At 55.9% G+C, this 16761-nt stretch overlaps 1 protein-coding gene across 2 annotated transcripts in view; it reads right to left on the bottom strand.

Annotated features, from left to right (window-relative positions):
* Window positions 1–16761, bottom strand: part of SDK2 (sidekick cell adhesion molecule 2) — a 310850-nt gene that overhangs the window by 46347 nt on the left and 247742 nt on the right. For both annotated transcript variants that reach the window (XM_049861426.1, XM_049861425.1), the window contains exons 19-32: window positions 16204–16399; window positions 15890–15988; window positions 15090–15281; window positions 13552–13673; window positions 12509–12618; window positions 12241–12391; window positions 8543–8780; window positions 7657–7772; window positions 6038–6227; window positions 4524–4622; window positions 3435–3629; window positions 2208–2409; window positions 853–956; window positions 235–305 (exon numbers count right to left, since the gene is read on the bottom strand). In XM_049861426.1, the coding sequence (XP_049717383.1) occupies window positions 235–305; window positions 853–956; window positions 2208–2409; window positions 3435–3629; window positions 4524–4622; window positions 6038–6227; window positions 7657–7772; window positions 8543–8780; window positions 12241–12391; window positions 12509–12618; window positions 13552–13673; window positions 15090–15281; window positions 15890–15988; window positions 16204–16399 (2085 nt within the window). The remainder of the gene's footprint in view (window positions 1–234; window positions 306–852; window positions 957–2207; window positions 2410–3434; window positions 3630–4523; window positions 4623–6037; window positions 6228–7656; window positions 7773–8542; window positions 8781–12240; window positions 12392–12508; window positions 12619–13551; window positions 13674–15089; window positions 15282–15889; window positions 15989–16203; window positions 16400–16761) is intronic.

Below are 16761 nucleotides of genomic sequence, written 5' to 3' on the forward strand. Positions count from 1 at the left end.
CCATAGGTGTGAGTGTGCACGTATGTGTGTGTACACAGATGTATGTGCATGTGTGCACGTGTGTGTAGCCTGTACTATGAAGTGCACATGCCAGGATTTCTCATTCCCTCCTGTGTGTCCTGGAGGTGGAGACCCTGGGTGCCCAGACAGCCCTGATTGGGCTGGAGGTTCCTGGTCCAGCACAGAGTTTAGCTGGCCCTTCAGGGAGACAGCATGCCTGCCTGTCCGGCGTACCTGCCAGCGGATCAGTACAGAGGTGGTGGTGTGGGGTGTCACCGAAATGATGGTGGGTGCTTCGTCGGGGGCTGGAGAGAGAGGCAAACAGATGAACTCAGGAACCCCTGGGAGACCCATGGGGACCTGATCACACAGATACTGGACTGCCGGGGCAGCTCCGAGTAATCCATCCTCCCTTCCCCAGGACCCACATTCTGCAGAACAAAGGGCCCCTGTGGAGGAAGAGAGAGGTCTGGGAACCCAGGTGCCACGGCCCCCTCCACTCTGCCTCCAGAGCCCAGGCCTCTTCTGCTGCCACTGCTGCTGAGACTTCCCTCTGATCCCACCCCCTTCCCCGTGTCCACCGTGTCCCCCTTTCCCCTGGCCATTCACAGGCTTTCAGAGCTTGTGGGATGGCAGAGAAGGAATGGCTTTGAATGGCGACCCTGAGTCCATGGCCACAGCCCCTCTGGCCCAAACCTCCTCGGGGCTCTGCCCACGGGGCCCAGATGAGGGTTCCAGGAGGCCCGGTGCCCCTCCCATCTTTGGAGGGCCCTCCCCCAAAGAGAGTGCCTGTGCCCAGGAAGCACCCACAGAGCCCAGATGAAGAGATCCCGGTGGGGGGTGGGCACTGACCGGCCTGCAGGGTGGTCAGTGATTCCGACTCCTCACTGAACTCACTGTCCCCGATGTCATTGGTCGCCTTCACCCGGAACTTGTAGGATGTAAAGGGCTTGAGCCTGTGGGAGAACAAAGGGTCCAGTAAGGCCTTGCCCCAACCCCCAGTCTTTGATCTGTCCCTGCTGGGGGACAGGCTGGCAGGTGGTGTCCAACCCACTGCACAGACAGAAGCATGGAAGCTCAGAAAGGCTCTCTGCTGCCAAGGGGACAATCTGGGACCAGACCCCAGGGGTCCTGATGCCCCGGCCACCTCCTCCAACAGTGCTGGCTTGGGGCGTCGCTCCTCTTTAGCTCCAAAGATAAGAGGTCTGCAGACGGAAATGGTCATGTATTTCCAACCTCAGAGGACCCTGTGGCTGTAAGAGTACTAGAGCTGCCCAGTCTGAACAACAGACTCCTCCCTCTCTAGAATTTAGGAAGTTAAGCAGCACCACGTCTCTATTTGCCTCATTTCCTCCCCAGGGAATGTCTTCCCTTTTGATTTACTCGGGGGAGGAGGGGGAGGAAAGTATGGCTCAACACTCCTGCTCATGTCAACTGGAATGTAAAAAATACAGCCCACTGGGATTGAAGCACCAGCCAGAACTGCGGTGTGAGGCTCCTCTCCGCTATTAAAGATGGAGAGAAAATCGCTGCCCGGCTGGGAGGACGCCTTAATGAAGGGTGGCCAGCACTTCACTAAAGCAGGACGTCAGGCTCCAGAAATAGATAATTAAGAGGCAATCCTAACAGGGCTCCTGACAGGGAGGAGGAAAAAAATGGAGGGAGAGAGGGAGGGAAGGAGAGTAGGCTAGAGCTGAAGGGGCTGAGAATGGATGGGAAGGCCTCTGGGTGATGCTGAGCTCAGGGAGAAAGGGAGAGAGAGGGGAGCGGGGCAGAGAGCAGGAGAGAAAAGAGGAGAGGGGGGAAGAGAGGGAAAAAAAGATGGGGGAGAGGCAAGAAGAGAGAGGGAAGAAAGGGGAGAAAGAGGGGGAAGAGAGGGGAAGAGGAAGGGAAGGAGAGAAGGGGAGACTGACTAGGATAGAGCCTTGGGGGATGAGAAGAACTGGGCAGATTCCTGGGTGATGCTGAGCTCAGGGAGAGAGGAAGAGGGGGTGAGGAAGAGGAAGAGAGGGGGAGAGAGGCAGACTGGCTGATTTGGCTAGAGCTGGGAGGAGACGTGCATGGACTGGGTAGACTCCTGGGTGACTCTGAGCCCAGCTGAGGAAGAGATTCGGGGAGCCCAGACTGGATGTGTTCTCAGAAGCCCTCCCCAGGGGACAATCAGGCTGGGAAGGGTGGAGGGGAGATGCTTCAAGGCCGGGCCTCACCTGTCCACCATGAAGGAGGAGGCGTTGTGGCTGACAGAGGCTGAGTGCAGCGCCCACTGGCCGCTGGGCAGCTCCCGCATCTGCACAGTGTAGTAGCGCACGGGGGACAGCCCGTCACTGCCCGGCTCCCAGGACAGCAGCACGCTGCGCGCCTTCACGTCCTCCTGCTGTACCACTGGCTTGCTGGGCGGCTGCGGGCGGTCTGGGGGATGGCAGAGGGAAACGGGTGAGCCAGGGTAGCCGGGCAGGCTGTGTGCTGGGCTCAGGTGCGATGGGGGTGCTCTGGGTTCAGGCTTGGCCCCCCATCCTAGACCCATGCACACAGGTCCTGCTGGAGCCCAGGTGCCTGGGAGGGCGGCAGCCTGTGACCAAGACTGCCGGGATGGAGGCACAGACACCCGGCTCCTTGCCCTGCCTTGACAACAGGGACCTACACGGTCCCAGACTGAGCAGGACTGACCAAGCTTCCCTCTGTGGGACTTGTTTTGCACCGCACTCTCAGTTGGCATCCTTTCCTCCCCAGCCCCTCTGCGGGCTTCCCAGCTGTGGCACTGACATTGGGGCAGGACAGTTCCTTGTTCCTTGCGTTGGGGGTTGTTTCGTGCATTGTAGGATGTTGAGTAGGCCAGGCATGTACCCACTGGATGCCAGATGTACCTACTGGATGCCAGTAGCAGCTCCTCCCAAGTTGTGTAACTCAAAAATGCCTCCTTACGTTGCCAAATGCCCCCTGGGGGGCAAAGCAGTTGACAACCACTGTCCTACTGGCTTTTTTTTTGGAGCGGGGGGGAGACATTTCTTAACAAATCCCTTTGATGCAAATCCATGTCTCAGGCCTGCTTCGGGGAGCCCAACCTCGGGTGAGCTGGCAGCTCAGGACAGCCAGGGCTCCAGATCCCCCACCCCACTGGTTGGGGCCCTTGGGAAGTGGAATAGTGAAGGGGGGAGACGACGGTCACCTCCTGTCCCTCTAGAAAGCCAGTTGCTGGAGCAGCTAGAGTAGGCTCCTCAGGAGGGGAGCCCCCCAGCTCAGCTCTGGAAGCCCATTGGACCCCTCATTGGCCTTGACTTTACAGCCTTAGCCCAATGTCCACTCCAGACCAGGGGCCATGTGACTTATAACAGGCTGATCTCCAGCCGTCCACTGTGAGGGGCTCTGAGCGCCTGGGTTGGCTGGGGTGCTCCCTCTGCTATCCCCAGGCCTCCCAGCCCCCAGAAAGCACTTACCTCTCCTCTCTGTGGTCACCACCAAGGCCTCAGCGGCCTCTCCCCAGCCCTTACGGGTCTGGGCCGTGATGCGAAACAAGTAGACGGCCTCTGGCTTGAGGCCGGTGGCTGTGTACTGGCGGGCGCTGGGGGCCAGCACCTCCACGGTGGCAGTGTTGGCCGTGGTGGCGTTGAGCCGGTGTGTGATCTGGTAAGCTGTGGGGAGGAAGGAAACAGGTCACGCTGGGAAGCAGGACACGCTGCCCTCTGAGCCCTGTAAAGGGGGATTCTTTAAGGGCCTCAGGCCATGGGACATCTTCCCTTGGACCACAGACCCTCCTGCCTGGGGCCCTCTTGGCCACTTGGGGAGTGTGGACTGTGTGGGACATGGACAGGTGCCAAACACACAGGCTCTCTGAAACCCCTAACAGTCCCTGGTGAGGAACCGGAGGCTGGGAGAGGGCAGACCCCCCTGCCGGTAGGTGGCTGAGCTGAAATTCCAGCTCTGGTCTCTGTCCCCCTCAGAGAGAAGCATTTGGAGGTGTGCCATTTGCCCAGGGCAGGCACTGCAGGACACAGGACTGATGGTCCTTGTGCACAGGTAGTCCAGTCCTGCCATCTTACAGGTTGGGGGTCTGAGTGAACTTGCTCAAGTTTACTCCAACCCTGTGTGTCTTCTCCTGGTAGGCTGCTGGTGGTATGTGTGTGTGTGTGTGACCTTTGAATATGAAAAGATGCTTTTGATCTGCAGTATCACCCCTTCCCCATGCCTTTGGCTCTGTTCCCTGCAGTTGGCTGTGTTGAGCTGGCCAGCACACCCTCACCTGGCCATACTTAGGAACAGAAGCCAAGGTATACCAGATGGCCCACTGGCATTTGTGGGCCCAAAGCCAACCAATGGTCCTTAAGGGACTTGAACCCTGACCTTGCCCTCAGCAGATAATCTTACAGACCAAGACTTCTAGCCAGAGAAAGAAGACTCAGGTATCATTCTCAAGGAGATACAGATACTTCCTGGGCCTAGCTGTCCTTTTGCCAACACCTCCTTGATACTTCTTTCTTCCTGCAACAGGGGTACAGGGGCTGAGCAGGGCAAAGATGAAGGCTTACCAAGAATGATGCCATTGGGGGCGGTGGGGGGCTGCCAGATGAGCCGCACTGATGTGGTCCTCACCTCCGGGAACAGGATACCCACGGGTGGCCCCGGAACTGGAGGGGACAGAGAGGCTGACACTGAGGTGGTGGCCCAGCTCCTGCCCTGGGCTGGCTCCAGCAGAACAGCTGGTTCGGTGGGATGGATGAGCGGCCACCCAGCTCAGTGGGTTTGTGCTGAGTGCTGCTCTGTGCCTGACGCTGAGCTAGAAGCTAGGGCTACAAAGAAGGATTCAGCGATGCTTCTACCCTCAACCCAGGCATCAGCTGGCAGCAGTTAGAAGGGACCCAAGGTCCCTGCTTCCTTGTATGTGCTGGGCAAGAGGGCCCGGGCTTGGCCTTTGCTTTAGAAGGTCCGGCTCTGGCTTCCTCCCATCATGCCTTGTGCCCCTCTCCATGGGGTGAGGTGTCTGTGGGGCAAGGGGATGCATGCACCCTGAGCCCACCACCCTTCCCTGTTAACCTGGCTCTGGAATCCCGGAATCCTGGAATTATCTGCCCAGGCATACCGCAACCCACTTCCAGGGTCTGCACGAGCCTCTTCCTTAGACCCACCCTCCTTTGGTGGATGGTGCCGTTGGTGTGTGTACCTCTGGACCGAGCTGTTTTTGGGGTGTGGATGGAGACTGAACAGCATGGGACAGAGGGGAGGGTGAGAAAAGTATGGGTCAGGGATGGCTGTGGGGTAATTCCTCCTGGGTTGCCACATTCAGAAGGCAAGAAGTCTGAGAATTCTAAACTTGAACTTGGCTTCCCAGGGTATATTTGTCAAGGCAGGAGGATAGAACATATTTAACAGTTCATTAGCTTGATTTATAACTTCAAAACGCACAGACATATGGTCCATGGGCGTCCTTTGGCACTCTCGTCTGGACTCTGCAAATGTTTGTGGTGGGTAGCTTGTGGAGAAGTGGGGGGTGCCAGGGTGCATCAGCTGGCTGTAGGGGGAGTTCAGGCATGAATGCAGGGACCTGACTGGCATCTCTTTAGCAAGCAGGACCAGAAGGCTCTTGCGCCAAGGAAAAATCAAGCCTTCCCCTTTGGCGGCCCTTCCCTGAAAGTGACTCTGCCCCAGGCAGAAAAGCAATCAAAACAGATGCCAAGTTCCTATTCTGAACACGTGTCCTGGAGAGAGCGCAGGAATGTGAGCTGGATGTACAACTGCCCTGTGTTGTCACTCCTTCCCTAGCACCCCTTGCAGTGGGGTTGGAGTCCCTTGGTGGTGCAAATGGTTATGTACTCAACTGCTAGCTGAAACGTTGGTGGTTTCAACCCATCCAGAGTCCTGGTGATCTGCTTCTGAGAGGTCACAGCCATGAAAACCCTATGGTGCACAGGTCTACTACGCACACGTGGGGTTGCCATGAGTTGGAGTCGGCTCTACAGCAATGGTTGGTTCCTGGCTGCAGTGGGGTCAGGTGCCCTTAGTGACACCCCCTGAACTTCCCCATGCTGGCAGGGTCCAGACTCACCGTCGTCCAGCGTCCGCTCCAGAATGGGTGGGTGGCTGGGGCTGCCGTCGCCGATGCGCGTGAAGGCCAGCACCTGGACCTCGTAGAGCACATATTTGCCCAAGCCCGTGAGCTGCGCACTGCGCGAGGCATTCCCTTCCACCAGCCAGAAGCGGGGGTGGGCGTCAGAGTCCTTCTCCTTATACACCACCTGCCGGAGCCCAGCGCGGGGGGAGTGGGTGAGGGCCTGGGGTCTGGCTCCTGCAGCACCTCTCCTGAGTCCTATCCCCAGGAGCGCGCTGGGCAGACTTGGGCTTTTTGGTTTTTTGGGTTAAAATATACACAACAAAACATATACCACTTCAACAGTTTCTACATGTACAATTTAGAGACATTGGCTACATTCTCCAAGTTGTGCCACCATTCTCGACAACATTTTCCAAACTCTTTCACCATCATCAACATACACTCACCGCCCCCTAAGCTTCTCATCTATCCTTTCGAGTTGCTGTTGTCAATTTGATCACATATAGATAAGTCTGTAAAAGAGTATAATGCTTCATGCAGACATTCTTTTCTAATCAGGCTAGACTATTATTTGTTTAGGAGCCCTGGTGGTGCATTGGTTAAGCGCTCAGCTGCTAACCGAAAGGTCAGCAGTTCAAATCCACCAGCTGCTCCTTGGAAACCATATGGGGCAGTTCTACTTATGAGTCAGAAGTGGTTTCTGATTTATTATTCGGTCAGGAGCCCTGGTGGCACCGTGGTTACGTGCTTGGCTGCTAACCGAAAGGTTGGTGGTTCAAAGCCACCAGCTGCTCCACAGAAGAAAGATGTGGTGCTTCCGTAAAAGATTATAGCCTTGGAAACCTCATGGGGCACTTCTATTTTGTCCCATAGGGTTGCTATGAGTTGGAATTGACTGGAAGGCAAGGGGTTTTTATTATTTGGTTCAAAGATGACTTCAGGGGATAGTTTTGGTTCAAGATTTAAAGATTTCCTCAGGATAATAATTTTGAGGGGTCATTTGGCCTCCACAGATCCAGAACAGAACCTGGGATTTTTGGAGTGACTCAGTCCCAAGGGAATGTGGGGTAGTGGCAAAACTAGTGCTTCAAGGGGCTGAGAACACCCAGATGGGCTAGAATCAGAGCTGGAAGGCTCCTCGGAGAACACCCAGGTGGGAAGCAGGCCAAGGAGGGGAGAGTGTGCTGAAGGCCACACAGATAGTAAAGGCAGAGGGGACATCAACCCACGTCCCCCAACTTCCAGGCAGGGCTAGACCATGTGCCTAGGTGCATCTCTGGGAAGAGTTCTAGAAGGTAATGGAAATGGAAACTGGACCCATCAGCGCTGAAAGTGAGGCTTAGAGCACCCAGCATGCCCTCTGGAGAGGAGGAGCAGCTTCAAGGATGCTGGACTGTCCTGGAAGCTTCCTAAGGGAGAATGGCGTGGAGCTTCCCTGGAGTGCCCTGGTTACCATGGAGACCAGTAGCCAGAGGCCCCAGGCAGATTCTCTGTGTCCACTGCAGGAGACAAAGGCCTGGGCCCATGGGAGGCACGGTGACACAGTGGCTGGGATGGAGAGGCCAGGGGAGCCAGTGCAGACTCCAGCCTCTTCCTCTGATCCCGAGACTCACCTTATAGCCTAGCACAAGCCCGTTGCGATCAGCCTCGGGGATCTCGTTCCAGCGCACAAGCATGCTGCTGGAGGTGGTGGCCAGCGCTGACACATTGGTGGGGCCAGAAGAAGGGACTGCAGGAGCAAGGGCGTGGAGAGGAGGAACTCAGCACCCCAAGGGGACCCTCCAGTGGAGGGGAGGTGGGGTAGGACCCTGCCCACTCTATGGAGGAAACACAGCACACATGGTCCCCAAATAGCAAATGATCCTACTGGGGTTTCTTTGGCTTTGGAATGTTGCAGACGCTGTTTCTGGTTTCAGATTTGCCTTCCTGATTATCTGCTGTTCAGGCTAACAGGACAATGCTTGCATTTCCCGAGAGCACAGCGGCCACTGGGGCGGAGAGGGACCAGGCAGTCATTTAGAAGGTGCTAATTTTTTTTTTTTTTTTTTTTTAGGAAAAAGTCACAGGGCAGTGAGCCACATGAGAGAGTGGCTCAGGCTGGGGCCTTCATATTTTGTGGGTGACTCCTATGAGCAAAGGAATCATTTCTAGAATGTTCTGAGAGTAAGCCCTTCTCTGATGTCCCATCTCAGGCTCTCATACACCATGGGGTGTCAGGGTTGAAGCTGAGGGCAGAGAGGTGGGCGGTTTGGACTACTGAGGCTACCTAGCTATCCTGTAGAGGTAGGGAGCCCCCACGTGGGGAGCAGCAGGGCCTGGGCTGGGGACCAGCTGCAGGGAGGAGCAGGTGCTGGGGGACACTCTGCCATGATGCTGTGCAGAAACAGGAAAATGAGCTTAGTCTATTTTGGGGACAACAGTTCCAGCCATTTGTGCCCTTGGATGGCTCTGATGGCAGAGGCAGGAGGGAGTCACAGGGGCTGCCGTGAAGGGACTGACCTGACTCCCGGGTCCTTCCCACCACGGTCTGGCTCCAGGGCCCACTCCCGATAGCGTTGAAGGCCTGAACCTGCACGCGGTACTCGGTCCACTCCTCCAGATCCTCGATGGTGTACTCTCGCTCCACGCGGTCGTGGACCACGTGGCTCAGCGTCTTGCCGTGGCTGTCTGACCGGCTGTACTTGATCTTGTAGCCCACTGACTCCGGGTTCCCGTTGTATTCCATCTCCGGGAGGGGCTGTGGCAAGAAAGGGGCAGGAGGCTACTGTGAGGCCAGGCCTGCCCCTGATTTCGAGAACTGCCCTGGGCGAGCAGGCGCTGGTGCCTCCTCTTCCAGGGAGCCTTCAGGGTGAACACCGTCCACTGTCCAACCCTCAGCACCCATGTGAGGCACTCTCATCCCAGGTGTGGATTAGACTGTGTAACTGTGTTTCTGCAGCAGCCTGTCTGCCTGTCTCTTACCTCAGGCCCCTGAGGAGAGTGTGTAATCTTTTTTTTTTTTTTCATCTATTCTTTATTGTGGAGTCCCTGGGTGGCACAAACGCTTAAGCACTCGACTATTAGCTGAAATGCTGGAAGTTTGAACCCACCCAGAGGCACTTTGGAAAGAAGGCTTGGTGATCTGCTTCAGAAAGTTCACAGCCTTGAAAACCAGTGGAAGCAGTTTTACTGTACACACATGGATGTGCCGAGTCAGAATCGACTTGAGAACAGCTAACAATAACAACATTCTTTATTGTGTCTCTGAAGAACTTACTACCCTGCCACCCACCAACCAGCCAGGAGACTCACAAAGGTTGTCTGTCCGACATGCCCATGAGCACAGCCACCACTGGCCCCGGCTCCCTCTCTACCCTTGGTCAGGCTGCCAACACACATTTATTTTAATTGCCATTATTTTATTTTAATGGTATCAGCTTATGCCTGCCCTTGGAGAAGCAAGCATGGGAAGAGGGCATCCTGAGCAGGGATGGGGCACCAGCCACTGTCAGGAAGTCCTTCCTTCCAGCAGACCTGAGCCTCTTCTGCTGCACTTCCAGCCTCTGTCTTGTTTGTGTGCATCTTAGCAAGGAGAAAACACAGATCCCTGTCCTGAGCCTTATGCCTAGGTTGGTGGGGCTGCGGCTACTGGTTCAAGGTCGTTTGCATTAACTTGGGCAGTGCTGGTAAGTGGGGGGCAGGGGGTTTACACATTGGTGGCAGTCTGTGATCTGAGGCAGGTGTGAACCAAAAGCCTGGCCTTCAGGTCCACCTCTGAAGGTGAGAGAGGTGGGGCTGGGGCGCCTACAGCCCTCACCTCATCCCCACCCCTCACCCTCCAATTCTGCCTTCCTGGGAACGCGTTCCCCATATCCTGACCCACTTTCTTCCGTTCCTCTTCTGCAGACCCCACCTCCCCTGCTCACTCCTGGCCCCAGCTCCCACAGACACTTAGTGGAATGGACCAGAGGCCATTAAGTCGGCAATCGATGGCCTGGGAGATGGAGCTGGATTGGGCTGCATGCTCCTGTACCTGATAAGGAAAGGTAACGGGCTGTACACCATTAGCCGGGCTGAGAGGTGCCTGGGGCCCTGAGAAGTGCAGCTATTGCCTTTTTTATGCCCCCTTCACCCCCCCTGAATCTCAGACTCTTTAACCTTTCAGTATTTGGAGCCTTTAAAGTGAGATGGAGGGAGGGGGAGCCAGCCTGAAGGTAGGGGAGAGCAGAATTCGGAGTCGGCTAAGACGTGGGCAGGGAGGCGAGGGTGCTGGTCACAGGAAGCCATGTGTGTGCTGGGTGCTCTTAGAGCCCTACAGCTGACAAACTGGGTCGAAAGACAGCTCTGCTAGGGAGCTGGCCACTCCAGGAGGGAAGCCATAATTAACAACTGACATTTATCCAGAGCTGACAGTGCCAAGTACTTCCCTAGGCAATAAGTCCTTTTATGAGAACCCTGGTGGTGCGATGGTTATATGCCCAGCTGCTAACTGAAAGGTTGGCAGCTCAAACCCACCAGCTGCTCCTTGGGAGAAAAGACCCGGCGATCTGCTTCTGTAAAGACAGTTGTTGTTGTGTGCTGTCAAGTGGATTCTGACTCATAGTGACCCCATGTGACAGAGTAGAGCTGCCCCATAGGGTTTCCTAGGCCGTAATCTTTATGGGAGCAGGTCGCCAGGTCTTTTCTCCCATGGAGCTGCTGGTGGGTTTGAACCACTGACCTTTCGGTTAGCAGCTGAGCCCTTAACCATTGGGTCACCGGGGCTCCTCCTGTAAAGATTTCAGCCTGGGAAACCCTATGAGGCAGTTCTACTCTGAAATACTTGGGGGCACCATGCGTGGGAATTAACCTGACAGCAACTAACCACCACCACAAGGGCGTAGTTAAAGGCAGTAACCGCCTCCCCGTCAGCCAGCCCACAGAGTGGCCCTTTGCAAACTGTTTTGTGAGACTTGCAAGAGATTTTCAGGGAAACAAAAAGTCATGTGGCCAGACAGGCCTGGTGATGCTGAATTACGCACACTCCTTCCTGAGCTAGTATTCCGGGGTCTTCTCAGGAGCTGTGGTAGCTGGTGCGGTTTCTCATATTTATTTGTCTAAGAATTGGTCTAGCCTCCAAGCACTTCTTGGAGGGTTGCTGTTTTGCGGGACCCTGTGGTGGGGAAAGCCTGGGGAGAAATGGTTTCTTCTGATTCCCAGAAGATGAGAGAGCAGAGTGGCTGGGGTGAAGGCTGTGGGGCCAGGCTCCCTGCGTGGGGATCTCAGCCCCATTGTTAATGAGGGTGGCAGCCTTGAATAAGTTATTCCACTGCTCTCTGCCTCAGTTTCCTTGTCTGTAAGCTGGGGACCAGGATCATACTGCTCTCATAGGCTTGTCAAGAGGATTCAAAGACTTATGTTACATAAAGCACTCAGAGCAGTGTCTGGCAGGAGAGGATACCTTCAATAATGTTGGCTGTTATTACTGTATGCAGAGCCAGCTGGGGATAATGACCCTGGACGTGCAACCCAGATCTGCTGGGATGGGGGTTGAGAGCCAAACAACCCTCCCTCGTCTCCCTCAGAAACAGCCTCGCACTCTCTGACTTAGCGTGATGGAACAATTTTCATGTGCATCCCAAACCCACCGCTTGGGAGCTACGTGGCCATGGGCAAGTTCTTAACCTCTCTGAGCCTCAGTTTTCTTTGCTGTAAATTAAGATAACAGCATGCCCTTTGAGGAGTCTGAGTGGCACAAATAGTTAAGTGCTTGACTACTAACTGAAAGGTTGGCAGTTCAAACCCACCCAGAGGTGCCTCAGAAGAAGAAAGGTCACAGCGATTGAAAACCCCGTATAGCACACTTGTACTCTGCAGACATGAGTCACCATGAGTTGGAATCAATCCAACAGCAACTGGCTCGGTTTGGGTTATTGCAGAATTACTGGGGTGGGAGGGGGGCAGGGGGGTTAGGTGAAATAACAATGCAAAACGCCTGGCACATGGCAGTCTCAATAAACAGTGCTTTCTACCTCCTTCCTCCCACGTGGGGCTTTTGGTCATTGGGCTAACAGATTATCAGAAACCTGGCCAGGACCAAGGAATAAAGATGAGAAAAAGGAGCCATAGGTATCCTGAAGGCGCCCCCTTTGATGCCCCTAGGTGATGGCACCTTTGCAGGGTGACAAGGGTCAAGGAGACGTCCTCTGCCACCCCCACTGCCTCCATGGGGGCCTTACCATCCAGCGAAGCCACAGGCTGGTCTCACTGGCTGTGCGCAGGGTCACGTTGGCCGGGGCCATGTCAGGGGGTGCCTGGAGGGTCTGGATCTTTCGGGAAGGTTGGCTGGGGGGACTGGTGCCCACGATGTTCACCTGGCGCATGCGGAAGCTGGGTTGGGAGGAGAGGGTGAGCAAGATGGTGAGGGCGGGAGCCCGGAGCCCTCTGGTCTATGCGGCCCTCCTTGGCCCTGGGCCACCACTCCCCCCCATGTCCTGCCCACGTTACCTGTAGTAGGTGAAGGGGTTGAGGTCGGGCACCTCCATGGAGCGGGCATCAGGCTCGTTGTGGAGCTGGTAGACCAGCTGCCACTCTTCTCCCTCCCCGATCACGCCCATCTGGAAAAAACAGGGACCCTCAGACCTGTGCGGCCATTGCCTGGGATGGGGGTGCCCTGCCCAGGAAAGGTCTGGGTTCGAATCCCAGGGCTCACCTGGACAGCACCCAATGGGGCCATCATCTTCCCAGGCCCTTAAAGGGATCAATTTTTTGAGTATCACCTTCAGAACTCTTGAGTCAGAACCTCATGGAGTGCCTGTCATGAACACATTCCTGGGCCCTACCCTGGACCTATCCAATTGGAATCTCCAGGCCGGGGGCACCCAGGAATCTGTGTTTTTAGTAAGCTGCCCAGGTGATTCTCCTAAACAGCCTGTTGGGGCTTCTAAACACCCCGGCCACCCTCAGAGCAGTTAAATCAGAACCCGAATCTCAGGAGGGGGAGCTCAGGCAGTGAACTTCCGCAATCCCCACGCTGGTAATTCTGGGTGCAGTCAAGCCGGGGACTGCTGGTTTAAAGGGCTGCAGGTGAAAACCGGTTAGTTTTCCAGGCCAGCCAGCCACTTCCCCGTCCCAGGAGGGAATGTGTGCGTGTGTTCAGGTGAGGCAGAGGAGGTGGAGGTAGAGGGAGTGATGGAAAGTATTGGGAACTGTGGGCGTTTTGGTATAGGTGACCAGAGACAGATTAATCAGTAAGCAAGGTACACACAGGCTTACAGTAAGCAAGGTATGCACAGGTTTATTCGTGCTTACTTACTAATCTGTAGTACACAATTTCACATCAAAGATGTGGTGAAAAACAGGTGAAATTGAGCACTATGGATTAGTAAGCAAGCACAAGTAAGCCTGCGCATACCTCGCTTACTGAGTAATCTGTGAAAATTTACACCAGTGTAAACGCACAGACGGCTTTGCACTCAAGAGCAGGTCACATCCAGGGCTGAGGACCTGGCTGCCTGGCCAGGCTCCAGGGCCCCCTTCAGTGGTCTCACCTGGGCCTCCACCAGCCAGCGGGAGATGGAGGTTTTTCCATCGTAGCCTGGTCTGAACTGCAGGGTCACAGAGCGGGGGCCGATGTTGGAGATGCCCAGGTTGGTGGGGGCCCCTGGGAGTTCTGGAAAACAAACAGGAAGGGAGATGGGGCGAGAAGAACGTCTTTGCACATCAGCAGGGCTTGCTGGGCAGGGAGGGGGCTGTGTGTCACACTCCTCCCCTCCAAGGTCCTCTTCCTCCTGGAAACTTCCTAGAAGTATGGCCAAGTTTGATCTCAGAAATGCAGTCTTTGGTCCTATGTCTACCGTGTTTATGCCAGGAGCTCAAGACAAATTTGGGGACCAGGAGATCCCCCAGGGCTGAGGCGGGGCTGGGAACACACCCTCTCCTGGTCGTTCTGGACGTCAGTGAGATGCCCCACGAGGGAGCTGGAAGCTGCACTAAATCGAGCTGGGCTCAGAAGGCAGGCAAGCGGCACCGGTCCTCCCCCACATCCCCATCCCGTTGCCCAACAACTGCTGAGCGAAGCTGGGAGGAGGGGCAGGGGCAAGAGGCAGCCCCCTCTTTTCCAACCACGGGATCCTGGGGCTCTTAGGACTGAGGATGAACAGAAAGAGAGTGGATTCTGGGGCTGGACTGTCTAAGTTTAAGTCCCTTCCACCATCTACAGGCTGTGTGTCTTTGGGGAAGTTACCTAACCTCTCTGTGCCTCAGCGCCCTCCTCTGCAAAATGGAGATGATACCAATTAATACCCACCTCAGGGTTGTTGTGAGGAATAAGCGTGTTGATGTTTATAAAGCTCTGAGCTCCGTGCCTAGGAGCATGACATAGGTATTTGTCAGTACTAATGTTGTTACTTGGGCTGACCAAAGCTCTGTACCTTGGCCATGGCAATGGGCAGGTGCAGGGATTCTGGCCAGGTCACATAAGCATAGCATTACTGCTCTGGACGGGACCATGTGGTGACCTAGTCCAACTCCCCGTGTATACAGATGGGGAAGCTGAGGCACAGGGGCGCCACCTGCCTAGCTCAAGGTCACAGAGCTTGGCAGAAGCAGAGCTGGGATCAGACCTCAGCTTGCTCTTTATGTCAGGCCTAAGGTTACTCCCACCATGCTCTGCCACCTCCCCAGCCAACATTTACACTGGCTGGAACCAGCCTTTCTGGGGACAGTGAGAATTCTCCCCCTGAATCACTGACATATTCCCACATGTGGCACCTGGCGTGGTGCGGGAGAGCAGAGGGAAGGGATGGGGGGTGAATAAGACAAGAGCAAGGTCCTTAGGGGTCTGTGCTCTTTGGCGAGCTGGGGGAGGGAGCAGCAGGGAGCCTGTGGCATCCCTGTCCAGAGGGGTGGCATCATCGGAATCACGACCTGTTCTGGGGAGGAACCAAGAGGCCACAGATTGCAAGGGCAGGAGACAGCTCCATGGGAAGGAGGCCACTATTCCTGACAGAGAAGGGACCCCTTGAATAGGACCCAGGTCAGGAGAGCAGCAAGGACCATGAGCCCTGCCCTGAGACTGGGCACCTACCTGGAGGCACTCCAGAGGAGATGGTCGAGGCGGACACCTGGCCCTGGCCCTTCGAGGTCATGGCGGCTACCTCGATGGTGTAGGTGGTAAGTGCGGTGAGGCCCGTGACCCGGTACTCCAGGGTCACATTGGGCAGGTAATGGGTCACACGGGTGTTGGTCCGGTTATACTCCTCCCAGGAGATCCGGTACCCTGGGGAAAAGCAAAAGCCAAACCAGTTCCAGTTGAGTCGACTCCGACCCAGGGCAATCCCAGGTGTGTCAGAGTAGAACTATGCTCCACAGGGTTTTCGATGGATGATTTTTCAGAAGCAGATTGCCAGCCAGGCCTTTCTTCCAAGGAGCCTCTGGGTGGATTCACACTGCCAACATGAGAACCTTCCAGTTGTAGCATGAGCTTGGCTGTGGCCATCAGCTGACCTTGACCTCCCTGGGTTACTCCTTAAGCTTCTCGCGTCCGTACTAGGCTGGCAGTCAGGTGCATGCAGGGAGAAATGGGGCTGAGGGAGGTGGGAGCTACTGGCATCACGCCTGGGATACCAGGAGTGGCTCAGTGGATGCCACCATTGGCCGGTGACTGCAGGAGACAGAGCAAATGTCACAGTGGCCACGGAGGCTGTGGTTGAGGGTCTGGGGGGTGCTACAGAGCCGAGGTGCTGAGAGCCTTCTCCAAGTAGTTTCTAAGAAATGGAGGTCGGCTGGGAGGGCTTGGATGGAAACTAGCTCAAAGGCAGGGGAATGGACTAGAAGACCTCTTGTGCCCTGTCCCACCCTCCGATTCAGTTAACACCGGGATGTTACCTGTCAGGATGCCGTTTTTCTCCCCGGGCTCTTGCCAGCTGACCTTCAGCGAGGTGTCCAGGATTTCACTGAAGCTGAGGTGTCCCACAGGCCCAGGCACTGTACCCCAAGAGTCCCCCACCCCACCCAATGCTGGTTAGAGCCAGAGGGAGACCACCGTCTGCCAGACAGCCCGTGGGGTCCCAGGGCTTCATGCCATAGGGCGGAAGAGGAGGTCAGGGCTGCCCTCTATCTGGGCCACCCAGTCTGGCCCTGGGTGGGTAGGTGGCTAGGTGGGGGAGGGCAGCGAGAGCAGGAAATGGGGTGGTGCCTACCATCCTCGTGGGTGCGCACCAGCTGGGGGGTGCTGCGAGGCCCGTCCCCGGGGGTGGTGAAGCACAGCACCGATGTGAAGTACTCGGTGAACTTCTTCAAGCCCGACACGAAGCCCACATGGATGCTGTCTTGAAAGTTGGGCCTGGCAGTCACCATGGTAACCTCCTCTTCCTGCTCTGGCTCCCAGGCGATAAGCTGGAGATAGGCCAGCAATTCAGGCAGGGTGGCAAGAACGTTCCAGAAGCGGCCATGCCGTCTTTTATCAGCTGGGCCAATAAGCAGAGAGTGTCCAGATGCTCAGGGCCCTGGGGTTCCCCCCCAGCCCAGGGAAGAGGTAGGCAGTAAAGATTACCCATAGGCCACTGGGGTGTCTGTCCTTCAGGGAGGTCACGCGAGTGTGTGTGCTGCTGTGTTTACTGAGCTGCTTGTTCTGTGCAAGGGCCAATGTTGGGTGCTTTGCATGTGTTGTCTCTCACCCGATTCTCCCATCAGCCCCACAAGGGAGGCATTTTCCTACATAATTTGCAGGGCCCAGTGCAAAATGAAAATGGGGGACC

The sequence above is a fragment of the Elephas maximus genome, chromosome 19 (assembly GCF_024166365.1).
Source record: "Elephas maximus indicus isolate mEleMax1 chromosome 19, mEleMax1 primary haplotype, whole genome shotgun sequence".
NCBI lineage: Eukaryota > Metazoa > Chordata > Mammalia > Proboscidea > Elephantidae > Elephas > Elephas maximus.